This window comes from Callospermophilus lateralis, chromosome 5, assembly GCF_048772815.1.
Source record: "Callospermophilus lateralis isolate mCalLat2 chromosome 5, mCalLat2.hap1, whole genome shotgun sequence".
Classification (NCBI taxonomy): Eukaryota; Metazoa; Chordata; class Mammalia; order Rodentia; family Sciuridae; genus Callospermophilus; species Callospermophilus lateralis.
In genome coordinates, this window is record NC_135309.1 from 156,931,390 (window position 1) to 156,951,810 (window position 20,421).

Here is a 20,421-nt window from a genome sequence, read left to right on the forward strand (position 1 = left end):
GGCCTGAGTGCCTTAGCAACTTCACAGTCGATTCTCAGTGCTGAGACATACTTTCCCTTCCTTCCATCTGGGGTGCAAGTTCAACAGCATATTGGGGGCTCAAGTTTTAGCACTTCCACCTGTGTATGTACATACCAGAAAGCCCCTGTCCGTCCCCACAGTCTGGGGTCCCCCACAGCTGGTGTGCTTTCAGTCCAGATGTCAGAACCCAGTGCCCCACAGCTTCTCTCTGCCTCTGGCCTCTTATCCTTTCCACTTTGTCTTGACAGGGTGATGAGCTTCCATCGAAGGGGGTTCTTTTTCTTGCCAAGTGGTTCTCTCCTAGTAGAGCCATTTCTCTTGACTAAAATAGATGGCAGCCCTTGCCCCGTGCCTCTCAGGAGGCTCACCCTCCAATATCACATTGGAGGGGAGGGGAGGTCCGATTCCATGTGCTTATCTGCTACCACAGTGCCCTAGCCATCAGGTTTAATCCTAACCTACACACTCTGCTTGTTTTCTGTTTTGTTTTCTTTTGTTCTTCCTACCAGAATGATCCTCGGAATCTTCATTTCTTGTAGTGGATTAGCGTCCCTTTGAATAACGTTTCAATAGCCCTTCTCAGGCAAGAACAAAGGCAGCAACACTTCTAAGTCACGCTCCAGTCTCCACAGTCAGTGCTTTGGGGACATTTGTGTACATCCACAGCCCTTCCTCTTCCCTGCTGGACACCACACTGGGGCTCTCAGGGCTCCTCAGGTACTGAGTGACCCTGGAAAGACCCTTCTCTTCCCCCTCCATCTTCCTGCTATAGATTTTTCTAGCCAGCTATTGAGCATTGCCAATAGCTAGCTGCCAGTGGCTTCCTCTCACAGTTCCCTCCTGGAGGGGATAGAGTACTCTGGACCTACCTGTAGGCCCCAGCCTACATCACTGAAGAGCCTCCACGCTCCGCATCTTGGAAGGATCCCCAGCGTAGGAAGATGTGAGTGTGACTGGGGTGCAGATCCTGGATCTCATGCTGCTGTGCTGCTGGCTGTCTGTGCATGGTGGCTGCTGCTTCAGGCCCTGCCCCATGGGGAGCTGATGAAGTGGGACCATGCACAGGAGTGCCCAGGGCAGTACCCGCACAGTGACAGCAAAGAAAGCAGAAAGTGGGAGGATTGTCCAGGATCCCAGAGTCTCTGGAAGCTTCCCTGCTTAGGTGGTGAGGTAGTGGTAACTACCTGGTGATGGTCAGTTGGCCACATGATAAGCAGCAGCAGAGTGGCCAAGCACTTTGTAGGCCTCTCCTTCATTCCTCAATGACCCGGGGGTCATAGGTTAATGCTGTCATCTCAGGGAGGAGACATTCAGGCACCAAGGATTTGAGCACTGTAGAGGTCTCTAAGCATGCAATTCTAATTTGTAAAACCTGCCTGTCATGGTTTAATTGGGAGGTGTCCCCAAAAGCTCTTGTGAGGTAATGCAAGAAAGTTTAGAGGTGAAATGACAGGTCATCAACCCCCTGTTAGGGACTAATTAGGTGTTGACTGCAGGCAGATAGGGTATGGCTGGAGGAGGTGGGTGGCTAGAGGGTGTGCCTTTGGGGACTATATTTTGTCCATGAGAGGGAAGCGCACATGTTCACTCTCTCCCGCCCCGCCCCCCTCCTCTCCTCTCTTCCTTGCTGGTCATGTCCTGACCTGCTCTCTTCCACAACACCCATCTGTCATGGTGTACTGCCTTGCCCTGGGCCCTGACGGCACTGAGGAATGGAGTTGGCCACCTAGGGACTGAGACCTCTAAAACTATGAGCCTCAAATAAACTTTTCCTCCTCTAAACTTGTTCTTGTGAGGTGCTTTGGTCACAGGAGTGAAAAGCTGATTGAGACCCCGCGTGGTGAGACTAGCTAACAGCTATGCACCTCCTATGTACCAGGCCTGCTGGAGGGGTTTCCAGGGTGCCAGTTCACATAGTCCTCAGCTGTCTGTGGGAGGAGGAATACTGTCCCTCTCTTCACAGAAGGGGATCTTGGGGCACAGAGAGCTTTGACAGCTTTCTAGGCACATTCACACACGTGCAGATGCCTGGGCACACAAGTACACACACATACACACAAACTCGCAGGCAGGGGCGGAAGTGAGCCCGAGGGCCTGGCCCCAGGATCACGCACTTCTCCTCTGCATAGCACCTATGCTGAAAGGTATGTAGTTATTCCTTAAATTTGAAGCTCTTGTTTGAATGACAACCACCACTACAAAAATTCGAGTTTTTTTCCTAATGTCTCACAAAAATATCTAGATTGGCAAATAATTCTGCAAAGATTTCTGAGAAAATAATTCTGCCGTTATAGTTTTACCAATGAAAAGTTCTTGAGACATGGATACAACAATCACAATAAATTTGTGCTGTCATATTTTGGGGCAGTATTGCAAGTTAAAATTAATCTGTCTCAGCCTTGAATTATTATTATTGTCACTTCTTATTGCTGCATTAATCACCAAACATACTGAGAGAGATTAATGAAGTTAATTGTTTTTAGAAACAGAATTAAATGCAAGTGCTAATGCTGGGTGACTAGCCCTGCCACTGATCCCTTATTTCAATGAAAGAATGGACAGGCCTTTCCACAGAGCTTTCAGAGACTTGATTATTTCAAATGTCACCTTGATGCTCAGTATCAGTTTTCTTTGTAGTGGTTTCACAGCCCTTTTTACTTTTAGTTAGTTTATGGAATACATCTGTGAGTTACAGTTCAAAGGTTTTATGTCTGCCAAGTAGAAATGATTCAGAGATTATTTTTAAATGGGAACCTGAATGAGTTTGCTAGGGATGCCATAACAGAATACCAAGACCTTTCTTTCTCACAATTCTGGAGGTTGAAAGTCGAGGATCAAGGTGTGGGCAGGTGTGGTTTCTCCTGAGGCCTCTCTTTGGCTGGCAGTTGGCTCTTCTCTCTGCCTTTTTTCTGTGCACATGCATTCCCTGCATCTCTTCCTTTTTGGGAGAGGGGTACTGGGGATTAGGAGCACTTAATCACTGAGCCACATCCCTAGCCCTTTTTATGTTTTTATTTAGAGACAAAGTCTTGCTGGGTTGCTTAGGGCCTCATTAAGTTGCTGAGGCTGGCTCTGAATTCACAATCCTCCTGCCTCAGCCTCCTACTAGGATTATAGGCATGCACCTCTGTACCCGCTTCTTATAAGGACATAATCTTATTGGATCAGGGTCTGACCTAGTTTTAACTTAATTACCTCTTTAAAGACACACACTATCTAAGGTGTTAAGACTTCAACGTATGCATTTTGGTGGAACATAACAGCATCTCTAATCAATTTCTGAAGGGCATGGGATCAAGGTGTGAGAAAAGGAAAATGTATTGTGAAAAACATTTCATGGAGGCTGGGGCTATAGCTCAGTGGCAGAGCACTTGTCTGGCTTGTGTGAGGCACTGGGTTCAATCCTCAGTACCACATAGAAATAAGTAAATAAAATAAAAGGCATGCTGTCTGTGTACAACTACGAAAATAATTTTTAAAAGAAAAAAATTCATAGGACGATTCTAGGCTCTTCTTTTGGTCAAAAACATAATTCTCAAATTCCACATTTCAAGAGAGTGGAAAGTCATTTACTGCAGAATTTTATTTTCAAACTCCATTTCTAATGGGGTACTACACAGGCTGGGAAATCTTAGATTTAAAAGCTGTCCACTAATAGTAGATTTCTCTCTCTCTCTCTCTCTCTCTCTCTCTCTCTCTCTCTCTCTAGCAGATATTGAACTCAGGGGAACTTAAACCCTGAGCCACATTCCCAGCCCTTTTATTGTATTTTATTTTAAAGACAGGGTCTCACTGAGTTGCTTAGCATCTCACTAAGTTGCTGAGGCTGGCTTTGAACTTGTGATCCTCTTTCCTCAGCCTCCTGTACTCAGCTTTTTTTTTTTTTTTTTTAATCTGAGTTTAAAGTGAGGAAAATCCTTAGAAACCAAAAACAAGGAACTGAAATTCAGACAGCATGAGAATTGGCCCACAGACCCCAGACTGCAGCATAATGCTTCATGCTCAGAAGCCAAACCCTGGGGAAGACGTGGCAGAGGGGACCCTCCCCAGCAACACAGTGGAATGGCAAGGAAGGGCCCCCGCAGCCTTGGATGTCAGCGTGGGTTCTGAATGGAAGCACAAATCTTGAGAATTGGTAAATGAGGCCGGCTTCTATGAGTGGGGTTCAGATTCCACTGTCTGGTCTGGCTGTTCCATCCTAAGAAATCCTTGGTAAGGACTTTCAGGCACCTTCCTCTTGATCTAGTAGATCACAAGCAGCATTTCTTGAAAGAATTGCTGTCTACACCACGGGCCCCATAACATCTTCCTGACAGGCCCGGTGAAGACAAGTGTGGAATCCAGAGTCACCTGCACGAGAGCAAGAAGGAGCAGACAGAAACCAACAGGAGGACTGACTCCTAGGGCCCCAGGTGACAAAATAGGTGCCTATACAACTCTAAGTGCACATACAAGTGTGCCCAAATGGTTAAGTTTATTATAATGGGAAACATGAGGAAAGAAGCAGAGCCTATCAAGTAAAGACCTGATGAGTTGGAGACCACAAGGCATAAGCTCTCGCAGTCAGATGCAAAATGATTAGAAATGAATTCCTAGGGTAAAAAGCGGATCACTGAACAGGATCCTATTTCTTTCCAAAGTAGAATGCCCCCGCTCCATGAAAGAAGTGGTGGGGCACAGGGAGATTGTAGTTCCAATCCCAGACCAGCATGGGCACTGTTTAAACACAACCATTTATTTTACTTGATGCCTGTTTTGCTCTCATCTGAGGGAAGCTGCTAGGGTACCATTGTCCCTGAGAAGCAAGCGTCATCGTCTTCCTGAAGTCTGAGAGATTGAAGACTATTCAACTTGGAGCATGTGAGGCTGAGGTGACTTCAGTCTCTTCCTGTTCATCAGCATTATCAACTTGCCCTGGACTTTTGTGAACCAGCAAGGTCCACCCAGATTTGGGACCCCAGAGGAGCTGGAGTGCAAATGGACGGTACTGTGGGATGTGGCTGCTTCATGGCCGAAGACCCAGTAGCTGCCCTGAGTAGGGCAAGGGTGGGACTCCCTGAGGCCTGCATCAAGAACCTGGGGTAAATGCAAACAACAACAACAAAAAAAACAGCCCTTCCTTCCATCAAGCACTCCCCTCCTTGAGAATTGGTAAAGGAGGCCCGTGGTGTAGACTGCTGTTCCTTCCTTTGAATGTCTCCATCTTGGAGTTTTCTCCCCTTTATGCAGATTAAGCAACCACTGTCCATGTAAAATAACAACTGTGCTTTAAAGGAAACAAGAAAATAGTTTATCCTAAGCCAAACAGGAGTGGCTGTGGTCTAGGAAGTGGCACTACATGACATACTCCACCATGCAACTTTTACAGCCACAAAACAAGGGAAGTCCTAATCAATACATTTAGCAAACATTTGGCGGGTCATCAGGTAGGCTGGCTATAGCACAGGGAGAAAAATCTTTCCTGTAAGTTTAGCCATTACCTTAAACATGCTTAGCTTGGTGAATGCTTATAGGTCTGCAAAGTTTAGTGGTTTATTCTGAGTTTTATTTGAAGTTATAATGGCAGATACAGGAGTTGAAATTAAGTGGCTACTAAAGAGCCTAAGAAATACCAAGATGCTTGAAATCTTCCATCTCTCCACAATCGCAGTCCTCTTGCTCAGCCAGTCAAGCAGTCTGCAAGATCTTCTATATGGATGCAGCTTCTTCAAAGAACCTCAGCTCCACACCACCATGTGAGGTCATCTTTTTGGATATATGGCTAGTATTTTCAAACTCTATTCCATGGGACACTATGGTGCTAAAAGATGATAACAGCATTACTGCAAAACCAAAAATAGATCAAAACAAAAACTAAGTCAAATGCATCTGGGGCCAGGCATACCAATAATCCTAGCAACCTGGTAGGCTGGGGCAGGGGGATCACAAGTTTGAGGCCAGCCTGGACAATTTAGTGAGATCCTGTCTCAAAATTTAAAAAAGGCAGGAGACTGAAATGAGGAAACTATGTTTTATGCATTTATGAATATGTCAAAATGAACCCCACCATTATGTGTAACTATTATGCACTAATAAAAAATAAACACTTCTAGATAAAGAAAAAAAATTTAAAAAGGGTTGGGGATGTTGCTCAATGTAAAGCTCCCCTGGGTTCAATCCCCATTGCATCCGTACACACACACACACACACACACACACACACACACAGAAAAAAAAGAAACATCTGGGGGAGACTGCATGCTCCATGCCCCTCATAAAGCTTCATGATGCACATTTGCACACTAAAGGGCCCCAAAATCTCTCTAGAAGAAGCCCATTTGCTTTTGTTCAACCTAGTATTTCCTATACCCATTAGATCCTGGTGTCCCATGTCCCACTCTTGTCCTCCTTGTAAGATAATATTAAGATGTTAGTGTTTGGAAAATGTGAATCAAACTACTGTGAAATAGCACATCACACCCACTAGGACAGCTATAATTAAATAGGCAATAACAAGCGTGGACACATACGCAAAAATCCTCACACCAGTGAAAATGGAAAATGGCGCACAACTGAAAAGCAATCCTGGTTCCTCACAAGTGTAATCAGAGTCAAAATGTGACCCAGCCATTCATTCCTAAGTACAAACCTAAGAAAATGAAAATATGTACACAGAAAAAGTCACATAAATGTGTTCAAAGCTTATTATCCATAACAGCTGAAAAGTGGAAACAACCCATATATCCACCATGTGATGAACGGAGGAATGGAACGCGGTGAGTCTGTGATGGAGTGTTTTCTCCTTGAAAAGGATCGAGCCCTCACACTGCAGCACAGGCGAACCTGAACACATGCTGTCTGAAAGGAGCCAGCCACCCAAGCCCATGTGTTTTATGATTCCATTTCTATTCCAAATGTCCAGAAAGAGACCAGCCCAAGTAACTGTTGTAACTGGTTGCTGGGAGCTGGGGGACAGGTGAACAGGGAACAACTGTTTGTGAGTATAGGATTTTCTGCTTGAGTGACAGAAATTTATTGTAGTGATGGTTGCATAACTTGAATATACTCAAACCACTGTATTATATAATTTACATGGGTGAATTGTACATAAATTAGATCTTGATGAAGCTTTTGGTGGGGGAGATTGAACCCAAGGACACTTAACCACGGAGCCACATCCCTATCCATTTTTTATGTTTTATTTAGAGACAGGGTTTCACTAAGTTGCTTAGGGCCTTTCCGAGTTCCTGAGTCTGGCTTGAACTCACAATCCCCCTGCCTCAGCTTCCCGAGCTGCTGGATTACACACGTGTGCCACCATACCCAACTGCAATGAGGCTGTTTTTCTAAAAACAGAATGAACATCTACCAATAGGAGGGTTTCACAGCACAGCCTGGGAAGGGCTGCTGTGGACATCTTTGCCACTCCCCACTAGGCTCTGTGACTAACACAGTAGCTGTTCTGTGTCACCTGTAGCTATGTCACCTATCAAAAGCATCACTGGTATTTGAGAAAATAATGCTCACAGGGTAGGGCAGGGTTTAGGGAGCCCCTGTATCAAGAAGATGTGCAGAACTAAGCAGCCACTGCTCCGCATGCTTCACACTTTGGTTATGTGACTGTTCTTATAAAATACGTGAGAGGTAACCAAAAAGGGACCCCAGAGTCTTGGAAAGTTTCTAACATCTGGAGTAAGAGATAGCATTGCACAGGTAACACATTGAATCTCCTCCAAACCACACTACTCCCTACCCCCAATTAATGATAGTCACTGCCAGGGTCTCCAAACTGACTTGTGGCCACTGGGCAAACCTCCGAGGCAGTTCCCCGTCTGTACTAATCATACTCGCCCTTTGTTTTCATTTCAGTGAAAGCTGGTGGAATGCGGATCGTGCAGAAACACCCACATGCTGGAGACACCAAGGAAGAAAGAGACAAGGATGACCAGGAATGGGAAAGCCCCAGGTGGGAGACGTCTGGTGACTCTTAACAAACTTTGCAAATAACAATCCTTCGGTTAAACATTAATGTTTGTCCTTCCTCTGTTCTGATAATTCCTGGGCAGCTGGACCTGGGCTGTGTATTCTTGCTTTCCCTGTCAATGAGTGTCAATGTGCCACTTGGGCAGGAGACAGGGCATGTAAAGTGCACCGTTTTCTCTGTCGACAACCCACGAGCCCAGGCAGGTGCAGGGACTGCACTGGTGTTGGCAGGCACAGGCAGCCTCTCTGTGCCCTGGGTAAGTCAGGGCCCCTCCCTTTCTGCAAGCCGAGGGGCTGTGCCAGTAGGAACAGGAGACCCTGGAGAAGCTTACTGTGGCTCCTGGGTCTCCGGTGGGGCATAAAGCCACCATCATTTCCCTCCAGGTCCAAGTGGAGGAAATAGGTTAATTCTTGGGACTGCAGGTCCTTTACACTCTAGATTTCCGTTTACTATTCCAGAGAAGTGTGCACTAACAGTCTGTGGACTGCAGTTCTCCACTAGGGCTACAGTTCTGAAACCCCTGGGAACCCTGAGGTACTACACTAGTTGAATCTTGGCCATCTGCGCAGCTGGGATGGAGAACTTCTGGTTTAAGAAATGTTTATGGGAAACCCTTACTTGACATCTCTGCTTCCTTTGGGTCTTGGAACCTCTCTGCTTACCCTTCTGTTGGGCACCTCTTCTCCTTGGAGGTTCTGAATTCAAGCTTGGCTCAAGGGCCTCGTCTTTGCTGTGCTTGACCTTGCTATGTACAAGCAGGCCCACAGACACATGCTCCTTTCTAGGAGTCCACGAGGAAGAATGTGAACATCCAGTTTTGTGCTTATAACTTGTCTCCAGACAGCAGAGGAGGAAACAAAGGATGGGAGGGAAGGAGGGCGTGGAGGGCAGTGAGCTCTTGCTCCTGTGGGTCAGGAACATGATCTGACTTCATTTCACTCCTGTAGTGCTGAGCAGCAGGTAGTATTCTCCCCGATTTACACACAAGGAAACGGGATCCCACATCACGCTCCTTCCCAGTTAATAGAGAAGTCATTTAAATGCAGTCTAGTGGGGTTCAGAGAAGGCCAGGTTTCCAAAAGGGGACTCCTAGGAGTGCACACCAATAGGAAGGCAGGTGTACTTGGTACCATGTGTCTGGTGGCAAGTATCCCCCACTGGGCATTTTCCGTAAGCCTTGTATGGGTGCTTCAGATTCTAGCCTCTCCTTCACTCAAAAGATTGCTCTCTCTCTCTGTGTAGACCCAAGGTTTTGAAACAAGCTGACCACAGAGTACAGACCCAGTCAAGCGCTACTTGAAGGGAAGACATCTGCATGAAGTTTCTGTGCAATCATTTCCCATTTTGAATTGAGTCAGCAATGTCAAAGAAAGTTCAGCCTAAGTCATGGTTTTATTTTTTTTAACTCTTTTTTGTCCATTTGTTTGATGCTGGGGTTGAACTCTGAGCCCTGCACATGCTAAGCATATACCCAAATTCTGGTTTTAAAAGAAGAAAGCAGTTTAAAGAAAATTCCACAATTATTTTTCACTAACTGTTTTCCAGAGCTGCATATGGGTTGCAAGGGCAGCAGTAACTCCTCCAGGTCCACATCCTGGGGCCCAGGTTGTCTCAGGCTCCATAAAGGTTGGGGTTTTAGAGAGTGATGCACACGTGATGCAGTCATGCACACACCATCCAGCTGCCAGGGCACAGGCACCTATCACAAGCTGCTCACTGCCCTCCATCCAGGTGGGCTTAATACTCACCTGTAGGGACCTGTAAATAGTGCAGATGAAGTTTTGCCTCCATAGGGGACATAGGGAAACTCATAATTTCAGAACATTCCAGAATAGAGGGCAAGAGGATCTGGCCTACAGGGGTGTCCTCCTCTGGGACACCTGCTGCCACCATCCTTCCTCAAGATGCAGGAAGAGGATAAGAGAGGGAAGGCACTGCTGGAGTGAGGTCCTGCATGAGTAGGGAAGGTGCCTTTCTGAATGTCACTGGGGCAAGGACACATGGCTCGTCCCCTGCCCAGTCAAGTGCTGAGAAGCCTGAGTCGTATGCTTAGAAATAAGGGCAGAACAGTGTGTCAGTTTTCTTTCTACTGATTTGTCCCTGAAATCAAATACAGCATTTATGAGATGAGCAGTTTAAATAACCGTGCCAGAGGATGAACAGTGGAAACAGAAAAGGTGGCTCTCCCCAGCGCTTCAGATCCCTCCTTCACCAGAAAGATCACTCTCTCTCTCTGTGTAGACCTGAGGTTTTAAAGCAAGCTGACTACAGAGTACAGGCCACAGCTGACTGCTGGTTATCCAACCCAGTGACAGGTGGCCCGTCAGTGTCCTGGCCAGGACTGCTCCCCAGGTCTGTCTTGACTTAGCAGCTGTGTGGGGTCTGCAGACACAGTCAGGGGCTTTGCTTGTCAGTCTCTGCAGCTGAGCTGCAGTGTGTCACTCTTGTCCTCATCACCATGGCTGGCTCCTGTTCAGCCTGGGTTAAACCAGTGACACAGAATACACGGAGTGCAAGGAGCTGTGCTCTTCAGCTTCTGACCTGTGTCGCCAACACAGTTCTAAAACTCGCATCAGGCCATGGACATGTATAACCGTTTACTTCTACCACAATGCCCACCCCATTTTCCTGTTGGTAGTTGAATAATTGGTAATCATTGCTAGCTCTTATGGAGAGCAGGGAATCTGCCTGTTCTAAGTGCTCTGTCCCCCTTAACTCATTGAATTCTCATAACTGCTCTGTTATTTTCACTATTTCAAAGTTGACTAGTGATTATTATCTTCATTTCAGATTCTAATCTCTTTTTGGTAGCTCAGAGTTAGGTGAGTTTTCTAAGGTCACACAGCAAGTAAGTGGCAGAATGCTGGCAGCTGGGTCCAGATTCTTCACTCTTAGCCATGAAACTGCTCCTACCAATTCCCATTTCACATCAGGTTTAATGCCACTTACACCTTGGTGTTAATGTGCCCCTCGTAGAGATGAAGAAAGAAGGCTTAGGGTGGTTATCCAACCCCATGATAGGTAGCCAGTCAGTGGCCTGGCCAGGATTGATCCCTGAGTCGGTCTTGACTTAGAAGCTTTGTTAGTCAACTTTTCACTGTGAAAAAATACCTGAGAGAGACAACTCAAAGGAGGAAAGACTTATTTGGCTCATAATTTCCGAGGTTTCAATACATGGGCAGCTGGTTCCGTTGCTCTGGGCCTAAGGTGAGGCAGAAGAGCACCGCAGAAGAAAGATGCTCACCTCATGACAGCCAGGAAGCAGGCGGGGGGGTGGGGAGCATTGTGAGGAAGGGGCCAGGACAAGAGGGCCCCACCTCCCACCCCATCGACCACCCCCCCCAATGCCATTAAGTTACGAGCACATAGATTAATCACTTCCCAAAGGCCCTGCTCTGACACTGCTGCACTAGGGACCCAGCCTTCAACACTTGAGCCTTTGGGCTCCAGAACTAAACTGTAACAGAAGCCCAAATCTCAAGTTATTACAGAAGCCCCTGATCAACATAGCCTGCAGTCTGGATCCTTTCTCAACCTCATCATTCTGAGGTTGCCTATGACATTGTCTGTGCTTCTCAAACCCATAATCCTACCCATCTTCAGCCTCCCCATCCAGAGATGGTCTAATTGTCAGCTTACAACAAGGTTTCAGGGGGCTGGTTTTATTTTACATATGGGAAGATCTTTTTATTTGCAGAATTTGTAAAACATTAAATGATCCTCTTGGAAATGTCATATGGCCTATGACTCATCATATCCCAATCCTAAAGTTTTGTGTTTTGATGCAAAGTTCTTCAGATATGATGATAAGTGCATTGTGTTGGATGCCAATTTCCTCTTTCAACATAGATCTACATTTACAAACTCTTTGTTTTATTTCCCAAATATTTACAACTGTTCTTAATTTACCAACTCATTTCTGGTGGGCTTCCTTCCCCAGTCATTGAGAAATCATACACTGATTACAGAGAAAATGAAAACTTGGATCATTGAAAAGGTTATTGTGTGAAATCCCAAAACCTTTACTAGTAATTACTTTTGTTTTGCAAACATTTGTGTAATTCTTTCTCCCTTTAATCTTGTAGTTTTTCAGAAATTTAAAAATAATCTCATGCTGCTAAGTTGTTTTGAGATGGTACCTTTTTTAAAAAAAGGAGAAGAAAGTGGCCGGAATGTGAAAATGTTGCCCAAGAATTCCCATCAGGCTGCGTTCTAGTCATCTATGAGTCTTGACATCCAAGGAGAGTACAAGGTTAATTGTGCTCTCCTGAGTGGCTGCTAGATTCCATCTCATAAGTGACCCAATTGAGAAAAGCAGAGGTTGTCCTCAGAGCCTTTTGTTGGGCATAATAAAATGATGTGCCCAGCTTCACTGTGAACAGGAGAAACTGCAGGTGTGGGATGGGCTCCAAGAGTCAGGATTCACTGAAGGAAACGATTAATGTTGAGTATTATGGAGGACCTGCCATGAACCAGGCTTAATACAAGACATTAAAAAGCAATGAGTGTCAGAAAGAGTAAACCAGAAATGAATGCACTGTTTACTTTGTTGTTGTTTTGGGTTTGGGTTCAGAGACTGAACCCAGGACCACTTTACCACTGAGCCACATCCCCAGCCCTTTTTTATTTTTTCTCACTAAGTTGCTTGGGGCCTCTCTAAGTTGTTAAGGTTGGCTTTAAACTTGTGATCCTCCTGCTTTAGCCTCCCCAGTCGCTGGGATTATAGTTGTGGGCCACCATGTGCAGCAAATGAATGCATTTTGTTGCCACCAGGATTGGGAGGATTAAGAGTAGTAAGAATGATTGGATGGAATGAGCAGTCAGGATCGGAAGGGAGCAAGCAGCTCCTCACTGAGCTTGGATTTTCATGTCCCTGTCAGCTAGAACCATGGTGTTGTTCCACACATCCAAGAAATAAGCAAACCATTGACATCAACCAAATGCAGGAGTGAAGGATCCAACCTGCATACAAACAGTAACAGATGAGGCTGACTGCACTACAATTGATTAATATGACCACATGGAAGGGAGTAGGAGGTTGCCTAAGTAACTTTGTAAAACAACATTTTGGTTGGATACTGTAAGGCTGAAGATAAAAAAGCATCACACCCCAATGTCGTACTACAGTTAGTAAACAGTTTTCCCACAGGGGGTTGGGGTAGCTCTAAGTATATACTAGAATTGAACAAGTTGGTAAATATGTTGTAGATAAGTTTCTCACTGCCAAAACAAGGGGTCACAAATAGAGGGAGGACTGAAACGGACTTTGTGCTGATGGATGGGGGAGAAGATAACTGTCAGAACTGATGGTTTTAGATGGGTGGGTGGATGGAAGATGCATTTATATACATACATAGGCGCCAAAATAAATGAAGATGAGGGGTTAGTACACATACGAGTATTTCCTGCTTCTTTGCCCTGCCTCTCTTCACTGAGGGGACCTAAAAACCAACACCCATGCAGCCGTAAGCACCTAGGGCTGACATCTTGGTTTCTACACAGTATTCCCAGTTAGGGAACAGGTCCCTTGAAGAAGTTGTGAATTCCAGAAGCACAGCAAGGAAAGGACTAGATTAGCCCGGAGCATTTGTAATGCCAGAACATAAGGAAGTGCTTCAGAAAGGCCCAGGAGTGGCAGAATACACGGCCCACTCACAGGGTCTCTTAATGCCAAAGTTGAAACAGTCTGTAAAATATACAGCCGCCACAGCAAATTTAATATCCACAAGTCCAAGCTGACATGAACAAAGAAGGAAGGGATAATACAGCTCTTCTTTACTGAATAATTCCAATTAATAAAAAAAAAGAAGGAGGTAAGTAGAATATCACCAGTAGGCAAAAATCACAGTAATTTAAAAAAATATTTTTGTAGTTGTAGATGGACACAGTATTTTTATTTTATTTATTTATTTTTATATGGTGCCAAGGATCGAACCCAGTGCCTCACACATGCTAAGCAAGTGTTCTACCACTGAGCCACAACCCCAACCCAGTATAGTAATTTTTATAAGCAAAATTCACCAGTGGAAATTAGGATTTGTGGGTGTAAATTTGAGAATGACCAGAATATTTGCATAGTCTCGAAGTATTTTCTTCAATATATTTGTTAGTTATAAGATAACACAGAGAGAGTGTCTTTACAGTAGAAACCATGAAAAGGACATGTGTTTATGGGATGAAGAAGGCAAGGGTTACCTGCACGACCCCAGCTGGGGAAGTGCGTATTGATGACTGAGTTTCTGCTGCTTGTGTGAACATCTGTGAGCGACCCTGTGAGCACTCCAGGGTTTGCAAGTAGGCAAGTGCATAGCAACAGGGGTCTGTGAGCAGAGAAGATGGACTACTCACTTACTATGTGGCCCTTTTAGAAAAGTTTGCCAGCCCCTATTTTAATTTAGTCTACCTTCAAAAAATGTTCTACTTCATAAACAATTAAGAACCTTACAACTGTATACTTCTAATTTCCTCTTCCCCACTTTGTGCTGTTGTCAGATTCTTTACTTCTATCTATACTCCAAGGAATAATGTGCAGATAACTACTTCACCACTCGCTCTACAGCGGCACAAAAGCCCTGATCTGTGGCAGTGACTGTCTTTATGGTGTAAAACCTCCCACCATGGCCAGTTTTAAGTGAGCAACATGACATTACTAAACAGGAACTTGTGAAGAGATGCTTCCAGTCAACTCTGGCACACTAGTGGCTACAACCAGTTATTATTTTTTGTTTTAAAGATCAATTATCTTTTAAAGAGATTTAAAGAAAGATGTGAGGTATTTGTAAAGGTCCATTATGTATTTCCACAAAAACATCTCATAGTGTAGGCACTCCGATTTGGCTGTGGCTTGAGTGTGTCTCCCAAGGGTTCATGTGTTGAGAATTGATTTCCAGTGTGAGGTCTTAGGAGGGTGAAAAGTTAATATGACTATGGTGTTTAGAGGTGAGGCTTCCAGGAGACAATTAGGAGTAGATAAGGTCATGAGGGTGGAGCCTCCATGATTGATTCTGGTGTTTTTTTAAGAAGGGGAGGGAGACCAGAGGAGACCCCCATACATCTGCACTCTGTTCTTGCCATTTGATGATGCCTGCACCACCTTGGAACTCTGTCAGCAGGAACGTCTTTATTGGATGCAGACCCAGGACCTTGGATAGAACCATGAGCCAAAATGAAACCTCTTTCTGTTAAAGTTATTCTGCCTTAGATTGCATTATAGTAACAGAAAATGTACCAATACAGTGTAAGAAGGTACTCATCTGCTAGGGATGAATTCTTTCTGCTTGTCTCTGTCTGAAAATGAATTTGTTTTGCTTTAACTTTGAAAAGATGTTTTACTATTGAATTCCTAATTATGTTTTTTTCTTCTAATACTTTAAATGTGACTTTCCATTGTCTTCTGGCCCCCATTGTATACAGTGAGAAATCATTGGTATTTCTTATCATTGTTCCTTTGTGTAATAATTCTGCTTACCTTTGGTACCTTTCAAGATTTTCTCTTTGTTTTTGTTTTTCTATAGTTTGTGATACAAGAAGCATGATTTTCTTTGTATTTGTCTTATTTAAGGTTCTCTGAGCTTCTTGGGTTTATGGTTTAATATTATCCATTTAGAAAAATTGTTAGCCATTAACTTTTTAAAAATTGCTTCTGCTTCACTCTCCTTTTCTAAGACTCCAGTTGCTTCATTAAACCAATGGTGTGCCCTCAGGTCTCAGATTCTCTGTCCTTCTCCTGTGCCCTGACTCTTTTTCATATTTGTATTTCTGATTAATTCCATTAGCCTGTTTTCATGACCACCAATTCCCTCCTCTGTTGTACCCAGTCTCATTCTAAGTCCCTCAAAAAGATTCTTCATTTCTGATATCCTGTTTTTTTTTATTTCTAACATTTTAATTTTAAAAAAAATTCTTTTAAAAAATTCAGAGTTAAAAATTCAGAGTTAACTTAATTTTTTCCTTTTTCATTATTCTTTGTTTTATTTATATATGACAGCAGAATGCATTACAATTCTTATTACACATATAGAGCACAATTTTTCATATCTCTGGTTGTATACTAAGTTTTTTAAAAAAATCTTAAAATTAAAATTTAAAAATTTAATTTTAAAATTATATCATTTCCATTTCTCTGCTGAAATTTCCTGTCTTTTCAAACTTTTATCATAGTTATTTTTAGATTTATACCTGATGAATCCAACAGCTGGGCCATGTTTTCTGGTTCTGTTTTCAGGTCTGTTTTCTAGTTCTACTTACTGTTTATTTCTTTACAGTAGATCACATCATCTTTTCAAGTGTCCAATAACTTTTAGTTGAAGTAATAACTCATATGTGAAAGAATGGCAGTGGCAGAGGTAAGAACACTGGAGAATGATGTAAATGATTTTTACTCTAGTTCAGAAAATAGTATGCCTTTCTGGTCAAACTCATTCATGTGTGTGTGTGTGTGTGTGTGTGTGTGTGTGTGTGTGTGTCCACGCATGCACGCACACTGAGCCAGTCTAGTGTCTCTACTGGGCCAGGGCTGTTTCATTCCTTTATTTGGATTCAAGTGGCCACAAATTTCAAGTTAAGATTTGAAGGTGGGATCATAACCTTCCCACTACTTTATGGTCTAGATTTTGAGTGCTGAGATTTGTCTCTGTTTTCCTGTCCTGGTCTCAGACATCAGCAGGCCCCTTGTGTGATGCTGACATGCAGTGGAAGGTTCTCTGTTCCCCTGCCTCTCCTACCTTGCCAGGCTTCTCCATGGTACTCTGGGTGAGGTTTGGAGTGCTGGCAGGAATTATATTTGAAATATATACTTAATGCCTCAAACCATTTCAGGTATTCAACAAAGGATAATCATTATTTTTTAAAACTGTATTTTGAAATAATTTTAGACCTACAGAAAAGTTGCAAAAAAAAAAAGTACCAAAAAAATCTCATCTACCCCTCACCACACTTCCTGCATGATAAGATTTTTACCTTGTTTGCTTCTGTTTCTTACTATTGTATACATCAAATCTTCATCTGTCTACATGAACTGTCTCCTGAATCATTTCAGAATGAGTTCCAGATATAAAGCCTTTTACTTTTGAATGCTTCAACTGCCTTACTTAAAACAAGTATCCCATGAGCATTAAAATCAGGAAATTATCATCAAAACAGTAATTATCTAATCTGCAGACTTTTTAAGATTTGATCAGTGTCCCCGGCTCAGATTTCTATCCAGGATATAAACTTCATTTACTTATGTCTGTTTAGTCTTTTCCAATCTAGAGCGGTCCTTCAGCCTTTTTTCAACCTTCCATAGCCTCATGGTGTTTAAAGAGTGCAAGTCATTTATTTTGTAGAATGTCCCTCAACTTGACTTCTCTGATGTTTCTCCATGATGGCGTCCAGGTCGTGTTGGGCCTAACCCTAACCCTAACCCTAACCCACACCTATAGAATGCATCAAATCAGAAGGCACATGATGTCTTCATGTCCCTCTCCTGGCAGTGTCCACTTCATCAACCTGAGTAAGGTGGTATCTGCCAAGATTCTCCTCTGTAAACTTTCTATTTTTCCCTTGGTTATCAGTATTTGTCTTGTGGGGAAATAACTTTGAGGCTATCTAAATGTTCTGATTCTCATCAAACTTTGACCTGCTACATTAGCATTTACTGATGATTTTTGCCTGACAGTTATTACTATCAGGGTACGCTTTTTAGATTTTTTGGGCTGCCTTAACAAAGTACCTTAAACCAGATAGTGTTTCACTGTTCTTCGGGCTGGAAGTCTGAAATCCAGGTATCAACAGGGTGAGTTCATCTGAAGGCTTGGGGGGATCCATTCCCAGCCTCTCCCTGGCTTCTGGGGACTTACTGGCTGTCCGGCGTTGCTTGGCTTGCAGATGCATCCCTAGGATCCTCTGACTGTACCTGGTGCTCTCCCTCGGTCTTTCTCAGCATTTTCCCTCTATGTGTCTGTCTCTGTGTCCAAATTTCCCCGTTTTATTGGATCAGGGCCACTCTGATGACTTCATTTTAACTGATTACATCTGAGAAGTCTCTATTTCCAAGTAAGGTCATATTTTGATGGCCTGGAGGTTTAGGACTTCAACACATTCTTTTTGGAAGATATAAGTGAACCCAAAACAGATGCCATATTGTGATCCATGGCTGTTTTTAAAGGGTCTCTCGATAAAATTAATTGTTAAGAAATAAAATATTAAGATCTCTGAAGCTGAAAAGTGGCACAGCTGTGAGCCAGCTGGGATCTCATGACCTACCTGCCTGAGAATGTCTGTCTTTGAGCTGTGGTCTGCAGGTGTGACTTTAATGGCTCCTTGTGGCAAACCAATGTCCATACCCCCCACAAGTCCCAGTGTGGTATTTTGTATACAGGCTGGTTGTCGGCAGATACCTTCTCCCCATGGTATCTGCAGAGATGCCAGTTGAGCAAAGATACTGAGCGCCAGCCAGCACCAAGTCCAGTTTTGCTTTGAATCCCCTACAACAAGACAGCAACAGCCAGCCCATATGTGGTGGGTAGGGACCACAGAGCCCTGTCCTGCCAAAGGCAGCCTTTCTATGTATTCAGTGCCTTTTGTGACATACCATGTCCTTATGAGGTAGCTAATTGGTTGTCCCCTGATTGTGGACTGACATGCCTCAGTAATGAAGCTCTCAGAAGGCACAGTGAGATGCTCATATCCAAAGCACTTGAAAGGTAAATTTTTTGGCAGCACAAAACGGTAATAAATATCCAGTCTGGTAAGAAAAATGGGAAGAGTAGTGGCTATTAGGTGGCTCTTCCATTGGGGCTGTCCACATGAGCCTCAGAATTAATATTCTAACTCTGTAGGCAAAGGGGGCATTGCTGAAGTGAGCAGTTTTCATACCAGCCATGGAGTGGTGCAGGTCATCATTTGCCTGTGGTAACCTGGGCAGTGAAAGGTGGGCAGAGCCAGCACAGGCCCCGCATCCCTCCCCAGAGCCCAGGTCCGCTGGTAGCATCAACTGCACAGTACGTACCTCTGAGGTGGCATCATCAGAGGCCATCAAGGGAGATTTGGTGACAGCCTGCCTTATCCCCACAGTCTGCCCTAGAGGCCACATCTGCCCATTGCCCTGCAGAGGCTCAGGCTGACTAGCTCTCATTGCCAGCAGGCCGCAGCAGGCAGAACTGCCTAGCAGGTTGCCTCTCCTCTGGCACAGACTATTGGCTTCCTGGGGCTACCCTAGTAACGTGCCACAAACTGGGTGGTTTAGCTGAAATTTGTTGATTCGCAGTTCCGGAGGCCTGATGTTTGAAGGTAGCAGCAGGACTGCGCTCCCGCTGGAGGTGCTGGGAAGGGTGTGTCCCCAGGCCCTCTCTTAGGTCCTTAGTTCCTTGAATGTGGCCACAGAACTCTAGTCTTCCGTTTCTCCCTGTGCACATGTCTGTTCAAATGCCCCTTCTCAGAAGGAGAGCTGGCCTATGGCACATACCCTACTTCAGAACCCTCTCCTCCTAACTAACTACATCTGCAACAACCTTATTTCCAAATACGGTCAATTTTGAGGTTCTGAGGGTTAGGACTTCTGACATACTTTTTTTTCTTTAGGGCACAATCCTGCTGTAGGCATTGGTTGGCAGTGCCCCGCTCCCCCGGTCCTTTGACATCCGGGGGATGAATGAATGGCTGCACAATAATTTATTAACTGAGGTCTACGTGGCAAACGAGTCCCTCTTCCTCCTGGGCCAGCACTTCCTGTTGAGCGCTGCAGCAGCCTGCTTTCCAAATCAGGCAGATGCTCTGCCAATCCATTAGCCTGCTCGTCAAGTTAAAAGGAATGTGCTCTGCATTCATCTCCAACATACATGCATATGTAAATTACACATGCGTAGGTCGTAACATGTATACAAAAATGGATGGTGACATGTTAGAGGAGAAATAAGCAGTATTTTAAATGTGTTGCTAAGCACTGTGACTTCATACTCTGGTTAGCTAATATCTCAAAGTCCAAATACCCTTGAGGTGAAGTTTCTCATTAATGATTCAGGATGCGAATCTGAATTTCTAACGACCTTCCGGTAATTCCGGATTTTGTGGGGGAGGGTGCTCCTTGTCAGGTCTGATTAGGTCCCTGATATCTGTGCTGCTGTTGATGAGGGGAGGTGTGAGCTCATTCCTCTCGTATTGTTCGCTGTGCTGTAAACAGATCAACATCAGCATCCAGCATCCAGAGTGTCTTTTTGTAGGAATTTTCCTTTCTTTTTTTTTTTTTTTTTGTACCAGGGAATGAACCCAAGGGTGCTTAACCACTGAGCAACATCCCCAGTTCTTTTGTATATTTTATTTAGAGGCAGGGTTCACTAAGTGGCTTAGGTCCTCACTAAGTTGTTGAGGCTGGCTTGGAACTCGCAATCCTCCTGCCTCAGCCTCTGAAGCTGCTGGGATCACCAGCGTGTGCCACCAGGAATTTTCTTAATCCACTT

At 44.3% G+C, this 20,421-nt stretch overlaps 1 protein-coding gene across 1 annotated transcript in view; it reads left to right on the plus strand.

Annotated features, from left to right (window-relative positions):
• Positions 1–20,421, plus strand: part of Dap (death associated protein) — a 58,288-nt gene that overhangs the window by 5,408 nt on the left and 32,459 nt on the right. The window contains exon 2 of the mRNA XM_076856217.2: positions 7,870–7,966. Within this exon, the coding sequence (XP_076712332.1) occupies positions 7,870–7,966 (97 nt within the window). The remainder of the gene's footprint in view (positions 1–7,869; positions 7,967–20,421) is intronic.